General features: G+C 40.6%; 1 protein-coding gene across 7 annotated transcripts in view; it reads left to right on the forward strand.

Annotated features, from left to right (window-relative positions):
* Positions 1-16,736, forward strand: part of ANK3 (ankyrin 3) — a 191,747-nt gene that overhangs the window by 40,550 nt on the left and 134,461 nt on the right. For all 7 annotated transcript variants that reach the window (XM_077784523.1, XM_077784522.1, XM_077784524.1 and 4 more), the window contains exons 2-4: positions 14,360-14,461; positions 14,912-15,010; positions 15,389-15,487. In XM_077784523.1, coding sequence (XP_077640649.1) covers positions 14,360-14,461; positions 14,912-15,010; positions 15,389-15,487 — 300 coding nt within the window. The remainder of the gene's footprint in view (positions 1-14,359; positions 14,462-14,911; positions 15,011-15,388; positions 15,488-16,736) is intronic.

The raw sequence follows: 16,736 nt of genomic DNA on the forward strand, positions 1-16,736 counted from the left end.
AATTCAGACACTGAATAGTAATCCTGTAATGTTGGCTTTCTGGAACTGGGATGTTTGCATTTATTGTTTTGAAATTACAGTTCTCAGCCCTCAAAAGTAACAGTAATGCTAAATCAAAATTCATTTTTATAAACTGAATATTCAGGATACTTTGTTTTGCGTGGTGGCTTGCAGCAGCAGCATTGCTGAGGAAGCTGTGGGGCAGTGATTGAAATCTCTACTACAGGGAGCTCTGTGCAGATATGTCAGTGAGGTAAATTCATTTAAACTGGCTTGGTATCCTTTTGTACTTATATCAAGGTAGGAAGCTCCTCCACTGTGCAGACAGCTGTTGGCTTCTCTTTATTTAGTCAGTGGCAGAAGTGGGTCTTACTCATGAATCCTATCATGCCATCAGCAAAATGTGCAGGAACACAGGTTAGTTGTTAATAGAATGTTTAATCAGTGACATTAATGAGGTATTTTCAAGCCAGGTCCACCTGAGTGCATGGCTGGTGCACCAGGGCCCCAGATTTTGCACTTTCTGAGTACCGAGATGTCTACATGGAGAATTGGTGTGATAACAAGTGTGATAACAACTTTGGTGTTTAAACTCAAGAGCGCAGAGCTCCTCCCTGGTGGCTGCACTCCAATTGATGCAAACATGGAGATATATTTCTAGAAAATTTAAATTATCCCAGTAGTGTTTTACATACAGCTTATTTTCTTTCATCAGCACTTCTCAAATGAGACATTAGGCCTATCTTGTCTGACCAAAATATTAGGCCATGCTTATTTTCCTCCTCTTCATCTTTGCTGTTCTTTTGTGCCAGAGAATATCTGTTTCCAGCTCACAGGTGTGAGGCATGATGTGTGACAGGCAAGTACAGTGCAATTCAGTGGTGAATTGAAGAGATTTCAATATTCTCTTTCTCAGAAGGTGGGCATTCTTTAAAGCCACTCCTAATGTAAGTAACTGTAGGGAAGCACAAAGAAAATTCCTGTTGTTGATGATAGCTTCCATTGAAGAGGAAGAAGTCTGCTTCTAAAATCAGGAACCTCTTTCTGGGCTTCCCTCTGAAACAAAATTATTTTGCCCTGGTGTTGCTTTTAATCTCTCTAGTTTAGGACTTGAAGTACATAGAGAACAGCCTTATAGTTCATGAAAATAGCCTCTAGAACCAGCAACACAAACCTATCATAATTAGTCATCAGAAAATCTGAATAAATATAAAATTACCATGGAGTGAGAGGCAGGCATATGTGGTATTCAAAACACACGGAGTGTAAAATGATGTTATTGTTGCCTTTAGAAATAGTTCAAAGTAGTCTGCATTAGAAAGAGCTGATAAGCAGAATGACAAAAGCTTGTTTCATGAGTGATTCCAAGCAGCAGTGGTTTTCTGATCAGCTGATGCTGCAGCTATTTTGGGTATTCCACAGATCATGATTACATACACGGGGAATGATTGGAGGCAGCAAATATGGTAAGTGAGCCAGGAATCCTGGGACACACTCTGTTACTAACTTAACAGTCTTCTGTTCACTTGTCCTTTGCCATTTAAATCGCCAAGGGAAGTGTAACAAGTGACCGTGCTTAGTTCCTTTAAAAAAAAAAAAAAGAAAAAAAAAAAGAAAGAAAAAAAAAGAAAAGCACTTCCTGAGGCTTCTATTTTTAGCAATGGTGCAGTGTCCAAAGTGTTAACTAATTGAGTCATCAGGTTTCATATCTGGCCACAGAAAATGGCAGTGGAAGAGGGAGAATGCTTTCCAGAACAAGTAAGCATTTGTGGATTCTGAAATGAGTGAAATCTGCATATCGAGTTTCTTGTATTAGTGTTTTAAGTCTTTGATTGTTTGAGGCAAAATTAGATGTAGGAAGAGGTATGTTTTGGATTGTTTCGTGTGTTTTGTTTTCTGATGGCTGGATTATGGTATAGGTTGAGGTGGCAGTCAAGTAGAATATTGAAATTATTTGTTCTCTGTTTTGCCAGTGGCTACATTGTGTTCTGAACACTGTAGAAGACTGATTAAAATTGCACACACATTTTGTGACATTGTCTTCTGTGATGAGGGCCTTAAGATATTTGTAACAACTGAAGTCGTTTAGGCAATCTTGTATATTTAGAAAAAAAAAGTTTAAAATCTGTGCTTTAAAGGTGTACTTTTCAAATAACACACCTCTTCTACTGACAATCCACAGGTAAATTAAACTTGCAGAGGAGCCAGCTGTCGTGCTAGTAGTGTGCTAGTAGTGACCTGTAAGGAGGCACCCGTACCACTCTTACTCCAAGAGAGTCCCAGTGACCTTCAAGGTGCTCCCTGTGGGATTTAAAAATTCAAGTGAGGAAGCTGCTGTGAAAGGACATCCCCGTACTCCAAGAATTAGGTTCAGAGGGTCTTCAATAGCTTGGGTTATTCACATCAGTTAAAAAATCACAAAGCCAAAACAGTTCTCTAGGCTACTCTACTGCAGAATTAAAAAAAAAAACAAACAAATAAACAAACAAAAAACAGGCTCCCTGGAAAGTGGAATTTTTGTTTTTAGTACTGATGAGTGCCAAGCTTTGTGGAAATGTCAGTTAGTGGCAATTTTTAGTTAGAGATAATACTGATGCCAGAACAGAGCTGTTTGCTAGCTGATTTCCATGTCAGCAATAGCTTTGTGCTCTGAAAAAAATTCTGCAGTGAGTCCTCTTAAATGTGTATGTTGTTTTTTACTTGTTGTCAGCACAGGACTGGATGTTGTTCTCTGCTAAAAAGCATCTTTGAAAACTTTGGTTGTTTTCTAGTGAAGATGTTCTTTCCATAAGCTTATTTCCACCAGTAATTTCAAAACTGTGAAAACATTTAGTGGGATATTTTTTTTTTGTGAAGCTCTTATTATCTGGATGTCTTATGGTATTTGCTTAGACTCTCTATTGTTCAGTCCTGAGAATTTTATTTACTCTCTCCTGCACTTTGTAGCACAGTAGTATCCATTTTCATGGTGATAAACATCTTTGCTGATGCTTCATGTGAGCCCCAGCAGCACAGAGCAGCCACGGTCCCTCCAGTTTCTGTGTGCAACAGTTGGGAGAGAGGAGCAGCTGGCAATGTGCTGCTCTGCAGGATGCTCTGCCCCTCTCTGCTGCACCACAATGGTATTTATATCTTGCTTTACAGGGGTTTGTTACAAGCTGTATAGGAACTGCTATTTCTGTTCATTTGTACATTGTGTGGGAAGGCATAGCAGCACTCAAAGTGGGGTTTAGCAGTGGAAAAGGGGCAGAGTATAAATGTGTTATGATTTTCCTTGCTGATAAGTTTTTTTTTTCCTTCATGATAAGTTTTGTTTTCATCCCTTATGTAAATCTTACATAGGCTGCCCTGCATATTTGAGAGGCAAGAGAGAAACAAACTGTATTTCACTGTGTGTTTATGCTGTAGATTTGCTGTTCAGGAGTGATACTTTAGCACTGTACAGTAAGGCCCATCAAATACTAGGGGGGATTCACTGTATAGGGCTGGTATGGTTGGTTGTAGTTTATTTCTGTGAGAAACTGATCTTCACTTTAATGATAGCACTAAAAACAAGTTCTAAATTTGTGTCTGTTAAATATAGTAGGAGTAAAGTCTTTTTGGCCAGTTCAGAAAGTTTTATTCACTAGTATTATAGCATTATATTTGATTAAAGTGTTATGTGTTTTTCAAATATACTTAATTCTGATGCTAAGAGGAAGTGATAATTTTTGGATTAAAATAAATTAGCAAATCTGGTTAAGATGAGGTAAAATATTAAAATAGTTCTGCTGTTTGTATTTTTGTTTAAAATATTGAAGTCTCTCCTGAGATAATCACTTCCTCATGGTGGTTCTACTGAATCCTGGCTCTCTAATGCACAATGGCTTTGAAAAGCAGAAAAGTATTCGTTCAGCTCTGTAACTGAAAAGTCACCATGTGAAAATGGCATCACCCGATCTGCAGTGATTTATCTGTATATTAGGTAACTTTCTCTCAGAAGGAAACTGAACTCTGTGTTTTCTTTCTCCCTGCACTGATCTCAAAGATCCTATACAGCAGCTAAGGTTGTTCTCACTGTCTCTGTTTTCAGCCTGTCTCTGTGAATGCTGGTCCTGCCCTTGCCCCACCAGTGATTTAGATTCCTCCTTCTGATTTAGAACAGAATTTTGTAATTAAAGTTAGGACAGGACTTAGGAGTTTAAAATTTAGCTAACAGACACAGGGCTCTGATTTTTGCTCACAGATTTTGGTGCTTGGGCTGGAAAAAGCACTTTTCCTATTGGAATCTGAGCTCATCCTCAAACCCAGAACATGTGGAGTGAAGAACAAAACACTTGTAAATTGATTTACGTTTGCTGTGCATCCCACTGAGTACCTTCCATCCAGAGAGCCCCAACAAATGTTATGACAGAGCTTTCCATGCCCCTGCTCAGATTCCCAGCAGTGGATGCCAGTGTTTAATCATGGCAGAGGAGGGAAGGGGAGTGCAGGGAGGGGTGGAGGCTGGTGGCCACCCATGCCCAGCTGCGTGCAGGCCACGTCCCATGGCACCACGCCTGGGAGAAAGGGTTCTCCTCTGTGTTTCCAGCAGTGACAGGCTGCAGCGTGTGGAGCACCTGCTCTGGATTGCTCTGCGTTGCCTTTGTGGCTTGCAGAGGTGTGGTGGGTCACAAAATGGGCCTGGGGTTCCTGGGTCAGGTCCACAAGAGCAGGCTCAGGTGGAAAACGAGTTATACAGCAGGTTGTGGTCAGCAGGGAATTGCAGCACCTGTAGAAGGACGTGGCAAAGCCAGCAGAGCCTGAAGTATTCCCTGATGGGATTCCCCAGTAGGTCTCATGCATCTCCAGGCCAAGATTGAAATTGTTTCCTGGCAGGTTGCTCAGCTCCTGCATTGGAGGACTCTTAACTCTCCTGGGTGGAATTGCCCTCATGAGTTTGGGAAGTGCTGGGTAGGTATTTTTCCTCCTGAGCCAAAAATTACCTCAGCCATTCTTTGGCTCTAGGAGGATGTTTGAATACTTCGGTTTCTTGGTTTCATTGACTCTTTGCCATTGTAGCAGGGTCTATCTATTTCACAAGGAGGTGTCAGGACAGCTGGTTCTGTAAATGTCACAAGCTCTCCTAAAGTGAGCTGCTTTGACAGACTTTGTGATATCTCTGACTGCCCCTGCAGAACTTCCTGGCAACACGTTTATGACTGTTTTGCAAATCTTGAGTCGTCTTAATACTCAGAAGCTCTTTAGATAATTTCCACTGGCCCAGGTTCTCTGTCTGTCACATCAGCCAAGTGGAGTTCTCCAGACAGAAACTCTTCAACAGAGTGTTCAGGTGTGTGAAAGGAAGAGGTTCTTTGCTGCTGATAGGACTCATAATCCCTGCTATGGAAACCTGTGCACCGGCACTCACAAACTAATAAATGTTTGTAATTCTTGTAAGAATACTAAACTCTATGTCCCCTCTTCCCCCCCAAAATATTTGACCTCTATTAGATAGCTTTAAAACTATCCATTCAAATTCCTTTAACACCTAAAAGGACATAAATTATAATTGTATGTGGGGTTTGCAAAGCTTATAGTGTAAATTGGTGTGTGTCTGCATGTATTCTTTACTTTTTTGTGAAATGGCTTGACCAGTTATCATCAAAATCTTTCTGTTTAATGATAGTTAGAATTTTGAAGTTCCAAGGCAGAATCAATTTGGTTTTAAATGAGAGTTGAATTCAAAAGCAGACATTAAGTAGAAACTTATGAATTCATGGTACTGAAAGCTCTTAATAGATTATGTAGCTTGTCCATAGTTTCTACAGCATTTTTAGGGAAAATTTATGTGCATGACATTTCCCCTGACATTGAGTTTTCTCCATGTTATTGCCACTAATTTCACCACATCTGATTGAAGCATACTTACATATATATTTTTATAGCCAATAACATCTCTCCCACTAAAGTCAATGGTATTATCTAATTTAGGTTTGTATGATTGCACCCCCCCCCCCCCCCCAAAATTATAGATAAATAAAAGCAGTTTACAAAATATTTTGACAAGAGTTGCAGAACTCTTTTCCTCTCCTTTTTGGGTCCTGATTCTAAAATGATATTCACAAAGAGATGAGGAGGTGGACTGACTGATGTTATTCATGCAGTGATCTGAAGAAAGTGATTTTAGCATGGAAGTGGCTTTAAACTTGGGCCTGAGATGTGCTGAAATTATCTCCCTGCTCTTTGGGTAGTCAGCTCCTGAGAGGAAAATAGCAGGGAAGGGATCAATGGCATCTCATCTAGCTTGACATATAAGAGAGTTATTATCTTCAGGTGAATATAAACATGAGAAGAAACCCTGGAAGCACATCCAGCCCTTCTCTGGCTCTTTGTGACTGTGGTAGCAGTTATGAAAGCCAGTGATTTATTTTTCACTTGTAAATGTATGATAGGAAAACTTAGGGAGAGATGAGTCATTATGGATTCAAAAGTTTCTTTCCAGAATTTTTGAAATAAACTTTTAGCTGCAGCGACCTTCAGCCTGGAGAATGAATCTTGAATTTGAAATGCCAAAATCTTTTGCCTTTTAATGCATGAGACCATTTTCATTATTTATACATGTGAGTTGATCACAACGGGCCTGGTTCTTACACTGGTTGTCACTTTTAATGGAATACAGTAATTCACTGGTGAAACCAGGGATTGTACCAGTCTTAGGGTCTTAAACAGGACATGTCCCAGTTTACCATGTCATTCGTCTTTTCATCCAGTGCAGTCTGATAGCTGAAAAGTCATTATTAAAGACCTTTATTGTCTTTTTATAGACCTCTTGTTGTTGTTTTCCTACTGAAATTATTCTTGTAATTTGTTGTTCTTGCATATTTAGAAAGATTTTGTGTGCTTTGCAGATGTACCTTGATTTTTCTAGTCCTCAATTTTGCTTTTGGTGTTACTAATTTAATACATTCATACCAGTAATTGTTTTCAAAAATTCTTCAGGTGAAGCTGGCACATCAAACCTGGGCTTCAAAATCTCAAAACTTTGTCTGTGCAAGCTGGCAAAATATATGGAAATAGTGTAGGACCTTCACCTCCTGTTTGAACTTTGTCCCTGTGGGACTGGTTTGATCTCAGTTCTGTGCTTTTGACTGGGTTGTCAGATTGTAATTTTGTATAGAATTGTAGTTAAATTATTCTTAAGTATTTGTTGAATAACTATGTTGGCAAGTAAATAATGTGGAGATGACATCTTTAGGAGCATTTTCAACTTGGATATTATGTTCAACATATTATGGACATTATATGTGGATGTTAGGCAAGAATTCGCCATAACTCTGTGTCTTTTGTGCCTTGGAAATCACAACCCCCTCTGCCATTTGTAGAAAATCAAAAGAATAACACGTGTTTTTCCTTTCTATCCTGTGCTTCAGCTTTCTTCTTAGGAAGCAGGCATTCGGGTATTTAAATGCAGGTGGTGTCAGAAGTCACAGGATTGAGTGAAGGATGCTGCATGCACAAAGTCTAAGCAACTTGCACAGTGAGAAAGCTGCATCACGGTGTTTGCAAACAATGCACTCCAGACCTCTCAGGGCAGTCACAAACACCTTTTTACTGCAAGCTGTGAAATGTTCTTGGATCTACCAGCCTTGGCATCTCAGGCTCTGGGTCCTTTTGAACCACCTTCCACTGCAAGTGGTTCATTTTTCATGGGAACAGGGTGCGTTTTCAGCACTTTGCCCAGACAGACTCTGAGAAGCCCCAAGGCATCTTGAAAATGGTTTATACTAAACCTGCACTTTGTCCTGTGGTCTAGTAAGGAAAAGAGGCTTGTTGGCAGGAATGTTTTCCTAGTTTGGCCAAAGATTTCTAGAAGGAAGGACCTGCATCTAAAGTGCATTTTCTACTTTTGTTTTTAATTCCTTAGATGTGTGATTTTTCAGGAAATACTTCATTTTTCTCTACAAGCATGATAAGATTGAGCACTGTACAGAGATGGAGCCTCAGTTGTTGAAAATGCAGTTGGTTATAGATTCATATGCATATTTTGCAGAAAAACAAGAATTTTAGTCTCCAGCAGTGTGACCAAGAAGAAATACCAGCGTGGGTTTTAACCTGTGGAAAACATCCTGTAGTTACCTAGTTGGAATAGAGCCCTTTATGGGGACAGTGCAAATAGCATCATATCTTTGGCTGCTTTATCATGCACAGTACAATAATATGATCAAAGAAAGTTGATGAGTAAATTGTGTAATAGGGCAAACAATTAGAGGGATTAATTTGGTTTTTGACTAGTAATTATATTGTTTCTCTTTTTGCAGTCATATTCAAAACAGCTGGCCTTCCCTAGCCAAAAGATGTGTCCTCTGAGTTGTCAGGCACTAGGAGTGGAGCTTTTCCTGTTGCCTTGAGGTTGTGTTTAGAGCTGTGATCTGAAAAAAAGCAAAAGCCTGTCTCTGGAGGGTAATTAACAGCACAACTGCAGATAGCAGTTGGCCCCAGGCTGGTACATCCTTATCAGAAGAAAACACATATGGTAGTGTGGTATGTAAAGTGTGAGCACTTGTTTGCACAGAGAACATCATTCATCCAGTGCAATCAGCCCTCTTTCTAATAAAGAAGATACAATTGCAAATTTTTAATAGTGATATAGTTACAAGGTAGCAGCAGAGAGATACAAGGGATTAGAGCCTCTTGGAGGATGAGTGCAGAGTCTCCCCTTGACAGTGATGTTGCTGGTTTATTTCACATGGTTCAGACACGGCTGTTAATTGCCCCCTGAAGTTTATTTGGAATAAAATTTCATTGCTTACCAAGTGAGGGTAACACATTTGCATGGAAGAAAATTCTAAATTAGCATAGGAGCAAAATCTAAGAAATGCCAGTTGTCCTCCCATTTCTGGTATCGTGCTTAGTGCCCATCAGAGTTAAGCCTACCTGCAGAAAAATTGCCAATGGCTGCAGTAAGCCCACCCTTATCAAAATAAGCAAAAATGTTATCATCCATTTCTTCAGGTCACCTCATGCTGCTGCAAAGACTCTCTTTGTTGAACACATTTCCAAATGGAAGTAACATAAGTTCATCCCTTAAAATGAGGTCATTGCCTCTCCCCACAACAAATGTTAGGCATGGTTAGCATCTTTTTGTTGGGACTCAAGCCAGAATGCATCCTGCTCTGGCACAATGGGAACCTGCTGGGGGTTTCCCTTCACAACAGCTACTGTTAAAGATGGAGTGAAAAACAAAACCCTGCTCCCAATGTGAAAAAAAGACTGGATTTTTAATCTGAAAAGGAGGCCACTGTAAGCAGAACACAAAGGAAAGAGAGATGAGCATAATAAAATAGCCCCAGTAAGGGAGGAGGCCTGTGCATGTTAAAATAATGGCTTTGCACTTTAGAGGGTTCACTCAATAAAACAGATTCTCTGTTTTCTTAAGGGACCCTCTCTAGTGCCATGGAAATGCCAGGCCAGACCCTGGACTGACAGTCAGTGAAAATTTGCTAATAGTTTTTTATCTTTAGCTGTGCTAAATAATCTCTTACTGCACTGGAAAACCTTAAAGAAAAAGAGTGAATATGTATTTGCTATCATGAGTCAGCATCAGCATTTGCTGGAGGCTTAAGGTAATATCCAAGTGGCTTAGGCGTTAGTCTTTGCTGTAATAGAACTATTTTTAATTAATGTAGCTTTTCCTCAAAATAGGGAAACAGTTCTCAGGTCCCTTCATCTTGTGGCAGGACTGGGGAACCATAAGGTAAAGAAGGATTGGCAAACAGAGTGCTGCTGCCAGCACAGCTTATTCAGCCTCAGCCCTTTCCTGAGATGTCCCTGGGATGAATGTTGAAAAGGAGCTCCAGACTGGAAAACCTGTTGTGTGCTGCAGGCAGTCTGCAAGCTCATCAGCCTGCTGTACATTAGAGAAGGGATTTTTTACAGCACTGTGCATTAAAGGGAAATACATGAATCTAAAAGAAATAGACATTGCATAAAACCTCTCTTCGTTAGCCAGTTGAGTACATTTGCACATTTCTTAAAACTAGAAACAGTCCCTTTTTCTTCCAAGAAAGTATGGGGAGAGAAGGGAGAGACCATACCATCTGTGAAGAAAAAGCTTGGTATTATGCATTTACCAGTACTGATACTTCCATAAATCTACTGTTTATTAAATATTCTCTGAATAGCCATTTCAGAACTAAATACTGTGCACAGGATCTGAAGTTTGTCTCTCCAACAATTAAAAAACTTGTAAAAATCTTTACTTTTAATTTTAATCTCCATGTAGAGTTTGAAAAGGTAGCAGCCACAGGAAGCCCAAGAGGGAGCAGGGGAAGGCTTTGGGAACACAGCCTGACAGCAGGGATCCAGTGCAAGTGCAGGGCAAGGGCTGCAATCTTTCTGACTGTAAGAGCATCTGAGATTCAGGGTGCTCTGATGTGTGTCCCATGCCTGTTGTCCTTGAGATATTTGTCCAGACCTTGGAGAATCAAACACCAATTTTCATCTTCGTTTCATATTGGGATTGATTACAGAAAGAGAGAAAGGGATCTGAGCTGGCCCCAAGCATCCAGAATCCTTCTCAGGGATGCTGAGGTTTAACTAGTGAAGAATAAATCTATTATGTCTGGTGGGAGAATGTCCTGTAGACAGAGTGTCTGTGTCTATTCTGTCTGTGTGGGGATCTTATTTTCAGATGCCAGCTAGTGTGGAGGGTGGCAATGGGCATATGCAGAAGAATTGCCCACAAAGAGGAGCACATATGTCCTGGGTGATGGTTGGAAACCCAAAATCCTTTCCCCCTACTGTGGTTTCTTATGCATTTCATATAGCAGGTCCTTTATCACTTTATGACATGGGCTTCCAGGAATGATGGCAATCCAGATAAAGAATTATTTATATTATTATTGCACTTCTTTGATCTTTAAAATCCTCCATTGGTTTGAGCCTAGGCTCTGGTGCTGTTTCTGTCTGTAATACTGAAGCAATTTACAGGCTCTAGTGGGGACTCCAAGAAGGTCTTTTTAAAACAAAACAATGCAAATTACAAGTAACATTTTTCTACTCTACTGAGGTATTAAAAAAACCCAATAAAACCAACAAATTTAGGCTTAAAATACAAATGGAAAGTTGGTAAAATTTGGGTTCAGAAACATAAAAGTTTTGGATTGATGTTTTTGATCAATTTTTAGATCAACGTTTGGATAGAGAGTCTCTATCAACGTTTTGGATAGAGAGTGTTCTTGGTTCTCGTGGTTTTGTAAGTGGCATGTCTTAACAAAGATACTCAAGACATTTTGCAGGGAAGAAAAATGTTTGAAGGTCTCTCCTCTGTCTGAGCAGGTCTGAAGTAATGCCTTAGCTATAGGGGAAGTGGAAGCTGGCAATGCTACTTTAAGAGAGGCTGAAACTACTTTTAGTTTCCAATAAGGTTGTCCCTCTTTTCTCTCTAATGTTACGGCTTGTTTCTGCTTATGTTAGAGGTGGAAATGTTAGAGGATGGAGAGACTCCAAAAACCCTGTTGAACTTCTTGCACAGTTGTACACTCTCAGTCTGTTATCCCTCTGTGCAAATCTCAAAGTTCCTGCGAATGGTGGCCCAGAAAGAGCAAGCTAGCCCCATGGGAGCATCAGCCAAGGTCAGACAAAAAAGGCTTTCCCCTTCCTCAGAGCACAGGGATGTGTTACACCCTGTGTGCTAAGGCAACTCATGCTCTTGTGCTCAGCATGTTCAGGTAACTGGAAACCAGTAAGGTGGAAACTGCAAGTGCCAGCCCAGACCTGCTGAACAGAGGGAGAGTTTGGGTTATCCTGTTAAAGGCAGCTTCTCTGGGTGCTTCCCAGTTGCTGGTGTTGTGCCTGCTTTTCCTGCACAGTGCCCTTGTGCTGGGAGCCTGTCTGAGCACTGGGAGTGCAGGCTGACAGGTAAGCAGGATGCTCAGCACCTCAGCAGCCCCACTGTTTGGATGGCTGCTGGTGTCAGTGGTGTGTCTGGGCACTTGTAGTTGTTTTGGAGTGAGTTTTGATGGGTGACTCGCAAAGGAGGACATGCTGTTAGCTTGAGGGATTTCAGGAGTGGATTTGTGCATCACCTGAGATAGTTTGGTCTGGGACATTTTGGCCTCAGGCTGGGACTGTGACCTGAACTTTATCCTTCCTCCCATTAGTGAGTGATTTCAAGAGTCATTAAGTCTTCAGAACCCCTAAGTCCAAAAGTCATACCCAAGTCTGTAAAAGACACAGGCATTGCTCTCCCTCCACAGTGAAATTGCAGTTAGAGATTAATGTGATTATCAAATATTTATTGCTGCTTCTGCCTCTCTCCCTCCATTTTGTTTGAGCAAATAGACTGGGACGTGTCTGCAGAGGAGCAGTGTTCCTTGTCTGGCATGTATTAACGCGACTGCCGGAATCTGATTTTCCAGAGCAAGAGCATCCTTTCCCCACCCAGGAGCAGCTGTAAACAGCTGATGTTAATTCTGGTTCCCCTGCTGACTGTGCCAAACAGGGATGCCATTACCCTCTGACAAAAAGGCTCCCTCTCTATTGAGTCCTCCCTCGTACCTTTAGTAATGCTGATGAAATGCTGACCTGTTTTTTTACCCCAGTGACTGCTGTTGCTAAGCACTGAGAATATGACCTGTCTCCTATAATAATCTGCATTGCACAACTCAGATGATCTTCCAAATGAAAGCAGCTCTCAAGACAGCTTTTCTTCCCCATGGTCTTTACAGTCATGACTGTTTACTTTGTAGTGGCACCTTATTTTTGAGAAAGCCTAAGTGAACACCAGTATTTGGGGGTTGTTCTGTTGGAAGGACATTGCAGAAGCTGGTTTGTACTGATCAGCATGGCATGCTTGGAAAGGAATTATAAAGAGCAGGGAAGGCTGTAAACTGGTGACTTATCACTACAAAGTGGAATGCAAAGTGTGCAAAACTCGGGAGAAAATGAGGAGCTCATAAGTAATGCTTTTCTCCTTAGAAGGGAGAGCTTGTTTTTTTTTGAAGTACCAGTAAAATGGTCTCATGGCTTGTATGGGTACAAGGAGAAAAGCAGATTTCCTACCCACTTATCATTTTGCTGTTGTCATGCCCAAGATTGCTTCATCCTGCATGTGAAGGTGGCTTCTGATGGACTTGGAGCAATGCTTGAACACAACATCCAGCTTGCAGTTGCTGTGTTGACAGGAGAAGAGCAAACTCTTTAGCACATCCAGAATTTGGTATAAAAAAAAAAAAAGGAAATTATTTGAGCAGCAGATAAGTAACTGTGCTTCAGTGCCAGGGTGTTTTGTATTTCTCTCAGCACTACCTGCCTTTATTGTTTAGTGTAAAGGTCGCTGTTGCACTCCTTCAAAATGTTAAAACATCTCAATGCACTGCTAGCTGCAATGATGTAAGCCTGGGATGAAATGATACTGAGAGGGAAGGAACCCAGACAACTCCTGCTTTACCAGTCTAGAAGAGGGCACAAAAAATATGTTGACTGTCTAGAATGCCAGGGAAAGCTGTGGCACAGATAAAATCAAAGATTGTGTGATTTGTCCCTCTTGAAAGCTAACCCAGTTCCTTGCATTTGCTCCAAGGCAGGATCAGCATTATCTAAACTGTCCTCCTTGGATATTTGCATAACTTGTTAAAACCCTCTGGGGATGGGACTTCCTCTCAGTGATTCTGTCATGACTTAACCAACATTTCTGCTGTCCTTACGTTCAAGCTGAAGTCATCATAAAGAAAATATGCGTAACTATCTTAAATGCAAGGTCTGGAAAGAAAAGGAAAATGCAATTTATATAATGGCACTGTACCTAGAAATTTCTGGTTTCTTCACTGAAAGTGGACAGGCATTGTCAATAAAAATAGGCCATAAAATGAAGGAGAATGAAGAAAATAAACCAAAATATTAGCAGACATGAAATTTTATAATACCTTCATTTGTAGAACTGTGGGGTTTTTTAATTCCACCAACCCCGTCCTTCAAGATTGAGTATTTTGATTTTTTTTTTTTTTTCTTAATCTCTCAGATTAGTTCTCACAGTACTGGTTGGGTCTGTTCAGCTTGGATGTTAGAAGTGGTGTGGCACCTTTGGGAAGGGCAGCATGGTTTTCTGCAGCCCAGCTGAGCTTCCCCATGGCTGTGTGCCACTCTGGGTGCCAGATGTGTCCCTGGCTGCTGGCCTTGCGTGTGAGACAGTGCTCCATAATTCATGTTCATGGGTGAAGTCAAGCCTCGTGCTGCCTGCTTGGGATTTGACCCACATTTGATTAGGTGGTTTGGGATCCTTTCATGTTCAGTTAAGTGGATGTACAATATGCTGTATCATTAATAATTTCTTTGCCACTGAAATGTGTTTTTATACTGTGCCGCAATTTCTCATGGGACTTCTCCTTTTTTCTTGTAGTCTGACACAAATGCAAGTTACCTGAGAGCAGCTCGAGCTGGCAACTTGGAAAAGGCTCTTGACTACTTAAAAAATGGAGTGGACATCAACATTTCAAATCAGGTTGAAGAATATTTTGGTCAAACTTTCTGGATAAATACCTTTCTTGCTGTTTCTCAGATTTCTCATTATATTTGTACTTCATGTCAAAGATAATTTACTTTTTTTTTTAATGAACTGTGTTTACATCTCTTATCCAATTATTTTTTTTGTTTTTAAACCCTTTACCCAGACACCATTTCACTTGGAGAATGTGCTACCTTATCTTTAATTCCATTTGTATTGCATTAGATCATAGAATAACACACAGAATTTGAGAGCCAGTGTACCTTGATATAATTCTTACTCTATCCTTATAATCTAATTCTTGTGAAGTTTACCCAAGTGTAGTTTTTGTAAGTAGTCCTCTTAGTGGGATGGTAATAACTTGTCTCCTCGTATGTTTGGTAAACTGGAAAACACTTGGTATTCCTTCTAATTGCTTTTCTTTTTCCCCTCCCTTTTTGAAACCAGAATGGGTTGAATGCTCTCCATCTCGCTTCCAAAGAAGGGCATGTAGAAGTTGTCTCTGAGCTGATCCAGCGAGGTGCCAGTGTGGATGCAGCCACAAAGGTCAGTCAAGCCTATCTGGCTGTTCCCTTGTTCACTCTGCTGGCCTGGGCACGAGGTGTTGGCCAAGTGATTACAGACTGCTGCAGCATTAGTTGCCCATTTTCCACTGCTGAGGGTGGGTCTTAATAATTGCTTAATAGAAACAATTATAGTAGATGATAGTAAATGTCACAGATTGCTAGGGAGGAGATTTACTGAACAAACTGTAGATTCCTGTTTTGGTTTCTGTCCACACCATATCTTCTAGAATAGCACACCCATTAGAAGTATTCAGCAAGAAATACTATATTCTAAAGTGGAAGGTGTTCTTGATTGTATTGTTATGTATTCAGGCTCAAGTTCAGTACTCTTTTCAAATATCACTGTCTCTAATTCCAGAAAGGAAACACAGCATTGCACATAGCATCCCTCGCTGGACAAGCAGAAGTCGTCAAAGTGTTGGTTACAAATCGGGCCAATGTCAATGCACAGTCTCAGGTAAAGCCATATGTCCCTGTTTGCTACTACCAACAACTCTGCTGACACTAAAATTGCTCTTCTCTTAGAAACTCTGATTTTAGCACATATATTTGGTAGATTTTGCTGTGCTAATGTTGGCTTTTGAAAATAGAGTTGATAGTGAGCAAGATCAACCTCAGATCTTGCCCTAGGAGTGTCCTACGAGCTGCTACTTGTTAGAGCTGGAAGAAACACTGATAGAACAGGAGAGTGGGAGAGAACGTGTTCAAAGAGATCCTGTTTCACATAATTGACTGTCTCAGGCTTAGCTGAGCCCATCCCCTTCCCTTGTACAGGGAGGTACTGCAGGCATATGCAGAGTTTGGTTCAAGTCCTTTGAGTAAATGTTTAGCTCAATTATAGAGAGTTTGAAAGGAGAGAAAACAGTGCTGGTGCTACAAGCAAAGCAGTAAAACAAAACAGAAAACTCTGGCTCAAAAAATGCATGAACTACAGACTGTTGAAAGTCTTGTGCCTGTGCCAGTGGTGTTCTGCATGCCACCCCATTCCTGCTCTCCCAGCTCAGGGGCTGGCAGGCAGTGGCAGAGAAGTCTTCTCATCTGGCCCAGGATTACCATTTTGCTCTATTATAAAGATGCAGGCATGAAAATAAATGTTTGTTTAAAAAAATACATTTTAAAAAAGGAGAGTGGGGGTTTTTATTGGGTTTTCAAATAATGCATGAACAAAATGCTTAACAGGATCTATTTTGAGAATGTCAGTTATTTGTGGTCTGTATTTCATGTTGTTTAACCTGAACAAAAGAAATAAATGACTCAGTTCTTCTTTCTTACTCTTTTATATTAGCTTGATACAACACTATTTGGTTCCAGGAACCATATAACTTAAAGAGCACAACAACATAAAGTATTTTTAGGTAAAATCTCCCATGGCTGTTAAGAACTAAAACAAACCATTTGCCATAGTTTTCCTGTTAAAGAACTTAAGATGGGATTGACAGGATCTTTTCTGCTTGTGTTTGAGAACTTGTGTATTCAGCCCTAAAACTAAAAATAATCTGAGATTGTAAACATCTTATATAACTGCATTGTCCATACACACTAAGGTTTTGCCACATATTACTCTTACTTTGCTAACATGCCAGAATTAAATATTTATTTCTCCCCACCCCACTATGGAGGCCTTGGATGTCTTTACTCAGAACACCCATGTAACAGCTCCGTTGGCCATTCCACACCAGTGCCAGGCAGTGAGACACCCCAGCTGG

The sequence above is a fragment of the Lonchura striata genome, chromosome 7 (assembly GCF_046129695.1).
Source record: "Lonchura striata isolate bLonStr1 chromosome 7, bLonStr1.mat, whole genome shotgun sequence".
Taxonomy (NCBI): domain Eukaryota; kingdom Metazoa; phylum Chordata; class Aves; order Passeriformes; family Estrildidae; genus Lonchura; species Lonchura striata.